The following is a 16,243-nucleotide window of genomic DNA, read 5'->3' on the forward strand; positions in this document are numbered from 1 at the left end:
TGAGAAGGAGATGCAGGGAAGGAGACAGTCTCTTTCTGGAAGTCTACAGTGATTAGAGGAGAGGAAAAAGATAAAAATCAGAAATGGCAAATTCAAATTACATATCAGCAAAAATAAACATATATTTTTTTTAAGCATGAAGGTGTTCAATACAGGAACAAGTTAGGGAGATTTCCATGCTCAGAGGTGCATAATCTGATCTACATCCTGATCTAATCAGATTGGTTTTGAGCAGGAGACTGGACTAGGCAACCTCTGGAGTTTCTATCTATGATTGATATTCTGAAAGTATGTAGTACAGTAATTTGTATATTATTTTACTGATAACAATCCTGAAATGCAATTTGCTTATTACCAGTTAAATAAACATTATTAAGAAAAGCTGATTTGATTTAAACCATAATAATTGAAAAGTTTTTCCCTATGATAGCTGAACACTGTATGATAAAATATGCCTTTTTATCTTTGTCTTTCTTCCAAAGGTCAATATTTATTCTGGAGTAAGGGCCATATTTGATCTTAATCAAACAATACTACTGTTTGTTTTACAATATTCAAAGAGTTTCTTGTTTCATGATGTTTGGAAGCAGAGACTGTTAAGGTACTTTTCTGTTTCACAGAGCAAATGGGTATTTTCTGAAGTTCTGCAAAGAATGTGCAGAGATTTATTTTTCCAGGAAGCAAAATGACAATGGAAACTGGTAGATCTATTCAAAGGAATATGCAAAAACATAAATAAAATTGATATATTTTTAAGAAGTGTATAGTAGAAAATGACTAAGTGACATAAAATAAGTAAAATAAGTAAAATAAGTAAATAAATTCTCAGTGTCTTTTTCTCTGGTGAGGTACCAAACTGTTCAAACCTGTTATTATCTTTCTAAAGGAAAATGTATATTAACTACTTTGCATATTGCTGTAAGAATAACAAATCTGTGGATTTGGTAAAATCTAAACAGGAACAGAGCAACCTTACAATATAACGAATATTTTGATAAATCAATTACAGGTCTTAAAGAAATTCTCTATAGCACTATATAATAAAATGTTAAAAACAAACAAACAAACAAACAAAAATCTGTAATTTTTGGTAAAAAACAAAAACAAAACTGACATTCATTTGAGAGTGAAAGACTTCCAGGGGAGTCCATATCAAAAAATAAAATAAAATAAAATAAAATAAAATAAAATAAAATAAAATAAAATAAAATAAAATAAAATAAAATAAAATAAAATAAAATAAAATAAAATAGGTGAATGCAGAAAAAGTTTACATCTCTAACTTCTGGGTTCAAAAAGATGTTGCCTCAGATTTTTCTTATTATTTGTATTTTTAAAACTTTGTCTTCTGAATTTGTAAGAGAAAAGTCGACGTATAATGACTATTACTGAAAGTGAGATTCCTTATTACTATGGGCCAAATATTAATAACAGAAAGAAATAGTTTAATAATTAAATTTAATCTATGTGCTTATTGCAAATTTAAATAATGTCTTTTTTCCCTTATAGCTGCAAAGTTATTATTCCATGATCTGAGAGCTGTCATGTATTTTTGACTAGGAGTTATGCTGACATAATTCTAAATTGCCTTCATGTTTATCACATTTCCCCAGATAAATTTCTGCATTTTTTTGCATATTCTGTATTCTTTAAAACGAGTAAAATGACCATTGTGTCCCCAGAGCATCTCTTCTGGAAGACTCTTATTCATATTTAAACAGCCAGCATAAAGAAAAATGCTAAATATGTGTATAAACTTGGAAATGCACTGTACACATTTTGATGGTGGAATATGGAAATGTTCACTGGTGTATTCAGAAATGTGGGAACCTGGACCCATGTAGAAATAAAAATCTACAAAAGGTTTCTTGCTATTCAACATCCATATTCTGTATCTTTCTCTGATTACCAATCAGTTCAGGATGTCTCTTTACTAGCGAAGGCTAGATACCAGATCTAAAAAATCCACATATGGTCTGTTATCAATTCCTAGATCTACTTTCTGCTTGTGAGCATTTTTTATTTTTTTATTTTATTTTATTTTATTTTATTTTATTTTATTTTATTTTATTTTATTTTATTTTATTTTATTTTATTTTATTTTATTTTATTATTTTATTATTTTTTTCCCCCAAGGGAACTAATCTGTGGACAATGACTTGGTCCAGATGCATTTAGTTTTTTATACACATTCTGATTTGTATGCATTCATTTTTTTATTATTATTTTTAATAAATTGTTTAGTCGTAAACTAGTAAGAGATGAAGCTTTAAGGGAGAGTTAAATAATGTATTCAGATTCTGTCTAATGTTGCTATTATGCACTCCATTCCTAACATATCTAGGTTTATCACAACCTGTACAATTATATCAATAAACATATTAATGACAAAGTCATTTGATGAATTTATGCTTAAAAAGAATTACCATAGAATCATAGAGTCATAGAATCATTGAGGTTGGAAAAGACCTCCAAGATCATCTGGTCCAACCATCACCCTACTACTGATATCACCCACTAAACCATGTCCCTAAGTTCCACATCCAACCTTTGCTTAAACACTTGCAGGGATGGTGACGCCACCAAATTCCTGGGCAACCTGTTCCAGTGCCTCACTACTCTTTCTGAGAAGAAATGTCTCCTAATTTCCAAACTGAACCTCCCCTGCTGCAACTTAAGGCCTTTCCCTCTAGTTCTGTCACTGGTTATCTGTGCGAAGAGGCTGATCCCCAGCTCCCCACAACTTCCTTTTAGGTAGATGTAGAGAGCAGTAAGGTCTCCCGTGAGCCTTCTCTTCTCCAGACTAAACAACCCCAGTTCGCTTATCCACTCCTCTTAGGACTTGTGTTCCAGGCCCTTCACCAGCTTTGTAGCCCTTCTCTGGACATCCAGGACCTCAAGTTCTTTTTGTGTTCAGGGGCCCAAAACTGAACACAGTACTTGAGGTGCAGCCTCACCAGAGCAGAGTACAAAGGGACAACCACCTTCCTGGTCTTGCTAGATACACTAATCCTGAAATAAGCCAGGATGCTTTTGGCCTTCTTGGCCACCTGGGTGCACTGCCAGCTCATGCTCAGGCCTCTAGTGAAAATAGGACACCTCAAAACTTTTTAGAGAGAGGTTATATTCTCCAAACATAGTATTGTTGTGCTACAGTGGTCTATTCTTCTTCTTCTTTTTCTTCTTCTTCTTCTTCTTCTTCTTCTTCTTCTTCTTCTTCTTCTTCTTTTTTCTTCTTCTTCTTCTTCTTCTTCTTCTTATCTTATCCTTATCCTTATCCTTATCCTTATCCTTATCCTTATCCTTATCCTTATCCTTATCCTTATCCTTATCCTTATCCTTATCCTTATCCTTATCCTTATCCTTATCCTTATCCTTATCCTTATCCTTATCCTTATCCTTATCCTTATCCTTTCTTATTCTTAATTCTTATTCTTATTATTCTTTCTTATTCTTAATTCTTATTCTTATTCTTACTTATATTTTATGATTGTGTATTGTGCAATGAATAAGTATGGACCTAAAGAGAAAGAAGATATTCGCACAAGTAAACATGCACTTCAGGTGAAGTCTTGAAGTCAGCCCAGTGGAAGATTCTCAGAAAATATATATTAAAAAAAAAAAAAAAAAAAAAAAGAAAAAAGAGACTTAGCAATACAAGCAACATAATGGCTGCATAACAAGAGACTTGTGTACCTATTTGATTGATTGTTGATTGTCAGTCATGCTAAATTTAATTATCAGGGCACAATACGAGAAAACTATGTTCTAGAAATTGACAAAGGATTTAGGGTAGTAATTTATTCTACTTAGCATGATAAAAATTTTGAAGAAATGTGAACCCCAAAATATCATAGCAATTCCTGAAAAAACAGTACTCTAAGAGATATCTGAGTTAGACAACAAAGGCTTGAAGCAAGCCAACACATTCTTGCTATTTGATTATCTATGTCTGCAAAAATTTACATTTAACTGTGTGATATTGCCAGCATAAATAAGCAACATATTTCACCTCCAAAGTAGAATGTGTCTGCTGAATAAATTTGCAGAGATATGGAGGCATGAACAGATGAGGTCATATCGTTGTCCACTATTAAGCTGATACGATTTCTTTTGGCAGAGAAGAATACAGAATGCCACTGACCATTATTTAATCCAGCACCTAGGAGGGAAACAAAAAGCAATATGAACAGACATCCATTATTTGTTATATTATCTGGATGTTATAAATTAGAAAGGAGAAGAGACCAGTACAGTAGCAATCATAGCTGAAATAACAACTCGAGGAGCTAATGAAAGGAGAAAAAAAAAAAAAAGATTAAAGAACACAAATGTCTTTTGTGAAGACAGAGACTTTGTCCATTCCCTTGCTTCACTTCTGATTAAAAAAAAAAAAAAAAAAAAGTATTTTAGTGAATATGCTTTACCATTGCTCCTAATTATCAGTAACTTATATTTAATGTAGGGACTATGAAAAATATCCTCTCAATCTGAGGAGGTTATTAATAAAAAATTATTGTGGTGGTTGATACAGTATTTAACATATAATACACTTTTTTATTGCACTGTCACAAGGTATTTCTTCATCTTTTAAAATCAAAGGTAGATTGTATGTAAATCTATTTATATGTAAATCATTGTAAATTACATTACAATGCAGAAAAATAACTGTACCATGTAGATGTAAAAAGCTTCATCAAGCATAATGTCAATGTCACTTTTTTTTATTATTATTATTTTTCAGTTACTCGTAGAAATATATTGGAAAATATGGAAAATATATTGGAAATAAATGGGTAAATTTTGGAGCTACTTTCTCAGTGTCTAGGCTATAGAACCAATTTACATTACCTCTGTCTGTGTGTGACAGAACATGTTCTGGAACATGCCTGCATATATAGATTTAAATACATTTTATTTTAGTCAGTACGTAAACACTTACTTTCTTTACATAAGTGGTGTAAGTCAATTATGTTCCTGAGTGGTTTTAGAATTATGATACTTCTTTCAGAGGACTACAAAGAACACAGCCTTTGAGTTATTTAAAGTCTTTTATTGACTGCAATGTCTCAGATTTGTGATGTGATTTCCCTCTTTAAATTTAATGTATTTATATAGTCCTCTCTAGAATTTGCTCTATATTCTATAAATAAATATTCTGAGAGTTAACAGATTTGTTCATACAGACAGAAAAGAAATCAAAATATAAAAGTGACAGGGTTCAAACAACTAAATTGCGTTATAACTAGGACTCATATATTCCAAACTACCACAGCCTAAACACATACATACATAAATTCAGCACACAATTCAGAGATTAATCTTAAAATTACTTCTAAATTCAAATAAAATATCATTTAGAAAGTGTCTGTAATATATTAAATACAATAATAGATACATGCACCATTTATACGACTTGTTTCCTTACTTCAACTGTTATAATTGTCAGGGACTATACAAGAAGAAACCTTATCCTCTAATAACAGTAACTTTTGCTTTATGCCCATCTTAGGTGGAATTATATAAAAAACCATGGCACATAGATTACCTCTGTGTTTCACTTCAAGCAACCATTCCCTCTTCTAATAGAATCACAGAAAGTACAGAACCATAATCACAGATTTTCTGATAACATTCAGGCAATTAATTTTATTTGCAGTTTCGTATGAGAAGTGTCATATGAGGATACTAACAGATGCAGTATATTTACAGTCAGGATAAAGAAGGGAAGGGAGGGAGGGGGAGAGGAGCATTAAATGTAACAAGTGGAGCCTGACTCTTTTCAGTGGAGTCTCATGAAGGCAGAGTAAAGGGGAAGAATCACCTGCCTTGCCCTGCTGGCCATGTGTCTTTTGCTACAGCCCAGGATGCAGTTTACTTTGTGGGCTGCAAGCACACATTGCCAGCTCATGTGGAGCTTCTCATCAACTAACACCTCCAGTTTCTCTCCTCAGGCCTGTTTTCAATCCATTCTTTACTCAACCTGTATTTTTTCTTGGGATTGCCCTGGACCAGATGTACAACGTTGTACTTGGCCTTGTTGAACTTCATGAGGTTCACACACAACCATCTCAAGCCTGGCCATGTTCCTCTGGATGGCATCCCTTCCGTCCAGTGTACTAGCCTCACTACAGAGCTTGGTGTCATCTGCAAAGCTGCTGAGCGTGCACTCAATGTCAATGTCCATGTCACCTATAAAGATGTTAAATAGTACCAGTCCCAATACTGACCCCTGAGAAACACCATGCATAACTGACTTCCACTTGGATATTGAGCTGTTGATTGCAACTCCTTGAGTGTGATCATCCAGCCAATTCCTTGCCCAAGTGGTCTATCCATCAAATCCATGTCTCTCCAATTTAGAGACAAGGATATCATGGCAGACAGTTTCAAATGCTTTGCACTGGTCCAGGTAGGTAATGTCACTTGCTCTTCCCCCATCCACCAGTGCTGTCACCCGATCATAGAAGGGCACCAGATTTGTCAGGCACAATCTCTCTATACTGAAGCCAGGTTGGCTGTTACCAGTTACTTCCTTATTTTGCATATACCTTAGCCTAGTTTCCATGAGGATCTGCTCCATGGTGTTGCTGGGCACAGAGGTGAGACTGACTGGTGTGCAGTTCCCTTTGTCTTCCTTTTTTCCCCTTTTTAATTATGGGGGCTATATTTCCCCTCTTAGGGTGAGTGGGAACTTCACCAGACTTCCACTACTTCTTAAATATGATGGATAGTGGCTTAGCAACTACATTTACTGGTTCCCTTCTCCTGCAGATGTCATCAGGTCCCATGGGGTTTTACACCTTTAGGTTCCTTAGATAGTCTTGAAACCAATCTTCTCTTATACTGTATGTGGTTCATCATTCTTCTAGATCTGGCCTTTGCCTTCTGGGCTTGGGCTAAGTGGCTAGAACTCTTGCCAATGAAGACTGAAGAAAAAAAGTAATTGAGTAACTCAGCTTTCTCCATATTGTGGGTAACCAACTCTCCAGCTTCCCTCTGGAGATAGTCCACAATTTTCCTAGACTTTCTTTTATCACTGATGTACCTATAGAAACATTTATTTTTTCTCCTTGATGTTCCTGGACAAATTTAATTCTAATAGGGCTTTATCCTATTAGAAGCTCTATTTAGATTTGCTAACCTGAACCCTGTCTGCACAGACAATTTCTCTGTATTTGTCCCAGGATGTTTGTCCTTGCTTCCACCCTCTGTAGACCTCCTTTTTCTGCTTCAGTTTGGCCAGGAGCTCCTTGTTCATCCATGAATCCTGGCATTTTTGCCTGACTTTGTCCTTTTTGGGATGTATTACTCCTGGTCTTGGAGAATATGACCCCTGTATATTAACTATCTATCCTGGGCCCCTCTTCCCTTCAGGGCTTTACCCTATGGTGTTCTAGCAAGCAGATCCTTGAAGAAGGGAAGGTCTGCTCTTCTGAAGTCCAGGGTAGTGAGCTTGCTGCGCTACCTCCTCACTGCCCACAGGATCCTAAATTTTATGGTCACTGTACCCTAGATTGCCTTGAGTTTCACATTCCCTAGCAATCCCTCCTTGTTGGTAAGAATGAGATCTGGCATAGCACTTCTCCTCACTGGCTTCTCTATCAGTTGGAGAAGGAAGATATCAACAATGCATTCCAGGAACTTCTGGGTTGCCTACACCTTTCTGTGCTGTCCCTTCAGCAGATTTTTGGGGTGCTTGAAAAACCAGGGCTTGTGAATTTGAGGCTGCTTCTGTCTGTATAGAAGGGCCTCATCTGCTTGGTCTTCCTGATTCATGTTAGACTAGGTAAGAGAATGTCCTACCTTAAAGGAGACTGCACTAATACTTAAGTAGTGCAAATAACTTATTATAGCTTAATCATTCATTAATTAATATGCTGTTCTCCTCTTTCTTATATGGCTGAAGTGATCTCTGAAGAACTGTGCACAAAGAAATGTGCTCTGATTTAATTATCAAATTTCACATATGTGTGAAAGACATATCATAAGACTGCTTGTAGGAGAAAAAACCTGTCCAGCCATCCATAATTTAATTACTCAGTCTTTAGATGTAGGCTTGATTTTCTTCAGTGAGTGTGGCAACAATAAGCACTTCAGAAACTCAAGAAAAAGTCCTGCATATGGTTTTGTTAGATAACATTTTTATTAGAAGAAAATATGATGGTTTTCTTTTTCTTTTTCTTTTTCTTTTTCTTTTTCTTTTTCTTTTTCTTTTTCTTTTTCTTTTTCTTTTTCTTTTTCTTTTTCTTTTTCTTTTTCTTTTTCTTTTTCTTTTTCTTTTTCTTTTTCTTTTTCTTTTTCTTTTTCTTTTCCTTTTCCTTTTCCTTTTTTCTCTCTTTTTTTTTTCCTTTTTCTTTTCTCTTTTTTTTTTTTATTTTTCCAGTGCTTTGCCCTCACAAAGTCAGCCACAATTCCTCCTGCTAAATATTTTGAAAAATAAGCTTATATAGAATAATAACCGAAATATAATAATTTACCGAAAGGGTTGTTAGACATTGGAACAGGCTGCCCAGGGAAGTGGTGGAGTCACCATCCCTGGAAGTCTTTAAAAGACGTTTAGATGTAGAGCTTAGGGATATGGTTTAGTGGGGACTGTTAGTGTTAGGTCAGAGGTTGGACTCGATGACCTTGAGGTCTCTTCCAACCTAGAAATTCTGTGATTCTGTGATTAAATTCCATTCTGTCATTAAATTCTATTTCATTACAAATTGCCAAAATTTATTGTGGAGTGTTTCACCTAATATTATATTGCAACTTTGAATAATTTGCTCTATGTACAAGTCTACAGATGTTAAAAGTGCCACCACCTTAAACAGGTCTGTTAAAATGATAGTACATGACCCCAGTTTCTTTAACATATATCATCTAACTGAACTGCAATTGAAACAGCTTCTAACAGACAAATTTATCCCTGTTAACTGCACATCACTCTTGCTAAGAAATTGACATTTTAAAATGGTGAGCCCAAGGAAGCTACTTGTCATTTTATACATTGATACTCTTTGTCTATCAGTTATTTTTGATTACAACAAATATCAAGGCTGATCTTAGTGTTACACACAGAAAAAAAAAAAAAAAAGTATTTATGTAAATTTTAACATTATTCATGGTCATTACTTTCCTGAATTAAAATTTTAATTTTAATTTTTAAAATTTTATGCTCAATCTTTATGTGTCTGTAGAGACACAATAAACACTGGAATTGTGAGAAACTTTTTTTTTTTTTCCTTCAAAAGGATTATCATTTTGTACCAGGAATTGAAGTAAGGAACCAATCTACAATAATAATAATAATAATAATAGCAAGGACCTAAGATTTGGGAACTCTTAGCTTAAAATCCTGTTGTCTCTTTGCTTTACTTGCCTCTGCATTTTGTTCTTTATCTACTTCATACTGCCAGGGACATTATTCATGATAAGTGATTTTACTTGATTACTGATTATTGATTTTGTGAATACTTTGTGCTCTTTTACATAGATTTTTTCAGTGTTGTGGGATTCAAAAAGGATTGGGGGAAAAGAAATTTTAGTGATTATTATTTTGATTATTTGTTTATCTGTTACTTATTTTAGTAATAGCTTAATTTACATAATGTACTCATTATTACTCAAGACAAACTGGAACTTCTTTGTTCATGCAGGATCTACACCAATCCCAGAGACATTTTCCTATCTTTAAATATTCTTTGGAATTCTATGTATCCATCTGAACTCTCTAGTCTTACCTGTCCTGTGTAAGAACTCATTCTGGCACTACTATTTTACCCCTCTATAACAAAAAGTTTAAACTCAGTTTGTTTACACAAAGAACGAGCAGCTGTAATTCTGAGGAGAGTATACTGCTAACAAAACAATGCTAGGTATTAATATGGTACATGGTACTGCTTCTCTCCATTTTTTGAAAGAGTCATAGAATATGAAGACTTTCTCAGCTGACACTGTCCTGCTTTCACATGGCTTGAAACATACTATTAGTTTTCCAATGGGGAAATAGTCTAAACAAGACTATTGCTCTCTGAAAATCTCAGCTCCACCCTGAAGGCTATTTCTTTTAATAAAAACTATTTTAATAAAAACTATTTTAATAAAAACTAATAAAACACTATTAAGAACAGATGATCTAATCTCAATTCAGTGATTAACTACAAAAAAAAAAAAAAAAAAAAAAAGAATCTTTGGTTCTCAATTATTAAGTCTCCTCAACTTCTTCATTTTTTTTTTTTTTAATTTTTTTTTTTTTATTTAACATCTTTTTCTTAATATAGACTCAGGCCTGCCTTAGCCCTTAGCTTCCTGTAACATGACCCGGTTTTTGGCAAGTTTTCTATATGTAGGTATTAGAAAGTTCTGTAATTGAGACTTCTAGATAATAGAAAACAAAATATATGTACTAATATATAACTTTATATAAAAATGAGTTACTTGATACCTTTTAAATGCACTGACAAATAGCTTCATAGAGCAAGAAATTAATTAATTACATTTCACAAATGGAAAACTTGCTTCATGCATTTCTTAGATTATACAAATGAACTGTACATATCATATACCCAAATTAAGGACTCAACTCACAGCCTGTGTTATTGCAAGTAATTTCTACTCAAATAATCACTGAGAAAAAATAATGTTAAAATAAACCAACAACCATAAAAGCATATACAAATCGCTAAGAAAATAAAAAATTAAAAATAAATAAATAAATAAGGAATCATAAATTTGCAAGCCAAGTCAATGACACAGGTTTTGGTTAACATGGTTCTTTTTTTTTTCCTCTCTCTTTTTTTCTCTCCTTTTTTTTTTTTTTTTTTTTTCCATAATAATGTTTTGTTTTGTTTTGTTTTGTTGTTTTTCCTTCATTTCTATTACCTGCACTAATGTCACTCAAGGTTTTGCCTGGCTTATGAAGATTGATTTTAACTTTTCCATCACTCAGATATAACAGGAAACCACCTGAAGACCGATGTACTTTACTAGATAACAGAAGTCCGTCTTTGTTCCAGGTGCGAAATTGGAAACTGATGGATACTTCTTCTTGGCCTGAAGTGCCAGGCAGTGCCAGGTAACTCCTGGAGCTCAGAAATGTAACAGGAATCACCTGTGGCTCTAAACACAAGAAAGATATGTTTCCCTAGAAATAAATGAAACAAGAATGGAATTAGGAACATTTGGGTAAAACTTGTCATAAGAACTTTTGCATTGACACAACATAATTTCAAAATATTTGGCATAGAAGTTAACACTCTTGAATGTCTTAGTCTAAAAAAAAAAAAAAACAAGTACAAATGTATAAGAAAATCACCAGCTTGAGAAATGTTTACCTGATTCTTTGGCAAGAACAGACATATCTGCCCAAGCAGAGTGGCAAAAACCCTTGAGTGAATGATGTAAGATCTTAAATTAAGTGATTGAACCTTCAGTAGTTAAACACCACCACTTTGAGTTTATTTTGGCTCAGTCAAAATGGCATTAAGATCTTGATAAATTTCTGAATTTCAGATGAAATCCCACAGAATGCTAGGTTTTGTATAAACATACAGTCCTGAATGCCTGTATGCAGAGAGGAAATCTGGGGTGGGTCTGTGTTTATGGCAGTGTTAAATCTGAGAGAGAAAAACAAAAAATATTCTGGACCAAGTAACAGTCATTCCTATTCAATGCAACTGGAGATGTTCACTGAGCTCAGTATTCATTTTCAGAAATAATCAGTTAAAATTACCCTTATAAATTCTTACTACTTACAAATATGAAACACATACTTTATAAAAAAGATCTCTTATTTTATCTGTTTATTTATTTCCCAGTGTGCCTACGTGGATCAGATTATGATTAATATATAATTATTTAACCTTTATTTTGTACTTGACTGTTCCTGAAATCTCTGGTTCTTAGGTGCTTAAATAAATCTGAGGATGAGTTCATTGACTTTAGTTGTATCTGCAGTTGTACTGATATAAATAAGAAGACAGATATATTTTTTGAGTCTGGTGTTAAAGTATGTTAATACTTTATGACTCCTGACAGTGATAAAACATGTACTATGATCTAATGACTTGCCATCATTTGAAACATTTGAAACTAAGTAGTTCTGTACAGATGATAACTGATGATAAAACAAACAGATGATAAACTTTTTAGAATTTAAAGCACATCTAACAACTTTTCAACACAAACAGTTTTTAACTTTTAAAGGCACATAAAATGTTGACCTTATAGGATAAAACTATAAAATCAATCTAAGAAAAAATCTCACTAGCCCCTGGCATGGCAAGGCATTAAAGTTTATCTATTTTCTTTTCCTTCAAGGAACATATATAAATATATAAATGAATAAACTCATCTGTAGAGAGATGAATAGTTGACTTAACAGACTCATAGTAAAAAGGCAGTCATCAGATTAAGAAACTTTGTCAAATGTTAAAAGATTTCCATCTGCAGATTCCCCCTCCTCTTTATTTGGACAATTGCCTGATAGACCAGCAGAGTGGCTGTTTAATAGGGATTCTGTAGTAACACAGGTAATTTCTGGCACATATATATTATAAAACATTTAAATAGATTTGAAAGTAGCACAACAGTTCAGTCATTTGAGATAAAAACAATTATATTTCTTGCCAACAATTTCATAGTTTCTCATTCTCTAGTCCACAGAGAATCTTCCCAACATCTATCATCATCATGGACAGGATACAGAGGTATCAATTTAGCTAGTTATGGAGTGCTTCAATGAGGTTCAGAAAAGAAGAGATTAAGTTCCTGAAATCCATTTTTTTTTTTCCTGGGGCAGACTACCAGATCTGATTTTGTTCATGTTGTGAACTGAAATCCACATCAAACATTTTGGATATTGATAACATTTCCTATTTAGTTATTTATTTTGAACTGATACTTTCCATCATAACTCTTCTCTTGCTGGTTATTAAATCAATGAATAAATAAATAGTGAAAACAGAGATTATCCCTGAATGTTCCAAATAGAAAAAAGAAACAAAGGACAAAACAATTTGTTTGTTTGTTTGTTTAGTAGAAAACCTTCTGTAGCAGAAGGAATTTTGTTAATTATTGAAAGCATTTCTCTAAATGGTAGGGATTTGACTACTACATCTGTGGGCTGTGTCACAACAAATGTTTTAAACCCAACAACCTAAATTACAGCTCTTAGAAGAACAATAAAAATTGACAAGCAGAGAAGAACAATATAAATTGACAAGAAGAACTTAATCCATCAAATTACAATGCTCTAGAGAAAACAGAATGGAATGGCATCCTCAGCAATAGCTTTAAAAATGTACTGGTGATGTTTTTACTAGTCATGTACAGAAGTGAAAGACAGTATTTGGAAGAGTTTAGGTACATCTTGTATAGCCAAATGTTACCTGTACATGTAAAACAGGGAGATACAATACAACTTTGAGATATCACACACACCTAAATATTAGCTGGAAATCTGAGACTAAAATGTATCCTGCATTATCTACTGGATGAATATCTACAACAGCACAGATAAAACATTCCAAATAGGTGATTAATTGATTTTTCTTTAATTGAACAACAAGGATTTTATTAGAGCTGTATATCAACATGTTGAATAGGGAAGTGGCTGTGTTTTTCTTTTTCTTTTTCTTCTTTTTTAATGATGATGATGATGATTATTGTTATTATTATTTTATTTTATTTTATTTTATTTTACTTATTTATTCTTTTTGAACTATGAATCTCTTACCACAAAGGAGATCTGAGATCTATGCCTCCTGGCCAGGTCAATAATGCTCACTCCATTATAATAAACGTTCTCAAAACAACCATGAAAATTCCTGCGTGATAATGCCCCTGATTTTCCAGGCACTGGGATCCCTCCAAAGCTGAGCTTAGAAAGAGAAGAGAAATCAATAATACTATTAAGTAATTTTCTAATGAAAGAAGTTACTAATAATGTAAGAGAAGAAGTCAAAGATTGTCCAGTACTGAATCCACTACTTCACGGCTATTTATTTGTATAACATTTGTGTATTAAAAGAATAGACTAACATGAATAGGGTTATATAAAATTATACATATGCATTTTATATATATATATACATTATATATATATATATAATCAAGTTATAAATAAGCATTATATATATAATATATATAAGATATCTATATAGATATATAGATCCTTCTCCTTTACAGTAACTTCGTATATAGAATTATCATTTTTATGGGTCCATTACAGCTGCAAAATGAAGGACAAGGTCCAGTATGTACAGACACAGCTGGACAATGCTGAGTATTTTAGCTTCTTCAGTAAATTTGAAGCTGACCTCTCCACTATGTGTAAATTGTATCTACCACAACACAGAACCAGGGTACATCAATTAAATTAGTCTGGAGTAGATTAAAAACAAAGCAAAGGTAATGTTTTCCTCTCAGAATGGTTAGTTAGACTGTGCAATTCTTTGACATGATACTGTAGGTTTAACAAAGTTCAGAAATACACTGTAAGATTTGATAAAAAAATAAAAATCCATTGCAAGCTAAGAAATGTAAAAATATCAGTATGTCTCAGTAAATCCCCAAGACACAAAATAATTAAAAAAATAATAATAATAAAAAAAATTAGAAAAGCACAACCACAAAGATGACTTGATCTATTCTCTGGTCACTTTTTTCACTCTTAGACACACTTAGGTACCATAGGATACCAGTAAACTTTTGAACTCACTCATTTCAAAGCAATTCCATTTGGCATTCAAAGTGATTGTAGGAAAGATCAGTTGAAGCTAATTATCTTTTTATTCTGAAATTTCACTTAATGTTTTCAATCATTCTATATATAAAGAATGAGCTATATCATGGCATAAACATCATTCAATTATTAAATTGAGAAATATTGGTAGTAATAAATGCAATTCTAAATACAGCTCTTCATAGTCATTTGGAAATTTTCAGGCTTTTTTCCAGTTTTTGCTTTCCTTTCTACCTTGTACTGAAAGAGAGGAAGAATAAATTCATAATATTGGTAAAATAGATATATTAGCCACTTAGTTGAAATTAACAAGCATATTTATTTATTTAGTTGTAATCCTCAAAGTATTAGCATTGTGGCTTAGACTCAGTAATTTTAAACAAAATTATGACTTCAATCTTGTGAATGATATTCTTGAGAAGGGATACTGCAGATATGGAACAGCATGAAATCTTTTTCTTAACTGCTTAAGACATTGAATAGGGAGAAAAAAAAAAAAAAAGAATATAAATCTGCAGGCTCAAATGATGCTCTATCATCATATCCTCCAGCAAATAGAACGGGGCAAACATAATGCATCCCATCTTCAAATTACAGACTGAAATAGTAGTTTCCTATGGTTTCTCACAGGTGGGAAACTATCACAGCAAATTACATCTACTCTTTTTCATCATTCTACAATTTGCGTAAACTAGATTTCTTTCATAATACATTTGCTAGATTTAACAGGAATTCAAGTTTTATCCCAAGCATCTCTGACACAGGTTTGTTCTGACTTTTGTACTTTTCATCAAGCCAAGAATAACAACTTAGAGCTAGGGCTAATTGCTTTTATTAAAGGGTAATATTTTTAAAGTAAAAATAATAAATAAATTTATTCAAATTATATTTACAAATTGCTTAACACATTTTCAGTGGTACTGAAATAAAATATTTAAGAAAAAAATGAATTCTGAGATTAAAAAGTTGGTCTATTAAAAACTTTCAGTTGCAGGTCCAGCACAATATTAATAATTTAAGAGTGTCTCTCTTTGGTTAATTCCAAAGCAGAAAATCCCTGAAGTCTCAACCATTAAAACTTCCTTAAGCTCTATCCCCTTTATTTGTTGTTGTTGTTGCATTTCTATAACAAAGTTAATAAATGTAATAAAGGAAAGGTAATTTTCACACCTCATAATCAAGATCCAAATAATTGAATTCTCCTTTAGCATGAAAATGATGAGTGTGTTTATCCACTGTAAAGTTTACTTGATTGTTAAAGTGCTCAATGAGAACAGAATGCCAATGCTGATCATCCAAAAGACTGCCCAGGGTAATATTAATTTGGGTATTAGAAGAATGAGTTTTATCGTCACCTTGAGAGAAGAAAAATAAGAAACTATTAATTTCATATAAAAATATAAATATTCAAATATATACTGCTAGTTTATCATATACTGCTAGTTTAGCATATTTAAATCTGCTTAATGAAATAAAATAAGTTTTAGTAAAATAATATCTAATAACTATATT

The 16,243-nt window shown here is 32.7% G+C and overlaps 1 protein-coding gene across 2 annotated transcripts in view; it reads right to left on the reverse strand.

The window, feature by feature from the left end:
- The window catches only part of CNTNAP4 (contactin associated protein family member 4), a 231,814-nt gene that overhangs the window by 64,921 nt on the left and 150,650 nt on the right, over positions 1-16,243 (reverse strand). For both annotated transcript variants that reach the window (XM_072031392.1, XM_072031391.1), the window contains exons 6-9: positions 15,902-16,086; positions 13,724-13,867; positions 10,870-11,131; positions 4,013-4,162 (exon numbers count right to left, since the gene is read on the reverse strand). In XM_072031392.1, coding sequence (XP_071887493.1) covers positions 4,013-4,162; positions 10,870-11,131; positions 13,724-13,867; positions 15,902-16,086 — 741 coding nt within the window. The remainder of the gene's footprint in view (positions 1-4,012; positions 4,163-10,869; positions 11,132-13,723; positions 13,868-15,901; positions 16,087-16,243) is intronic.

This window comes from Anas platyrhynchos, chromosome Z (assembly GCF_047663525.1).
Source record: "Anas platyrhynchos isolate ZD024472 breed Pekin duck chromosome Z, IASCAAS_PekinDuck_T2T, whole genome shotgun sequence".
NCBI lineage: Eukaryota > Metazoa > Chordata > Aves > Anseriformes > Anatidae > Anas > Anas platyrhynchos.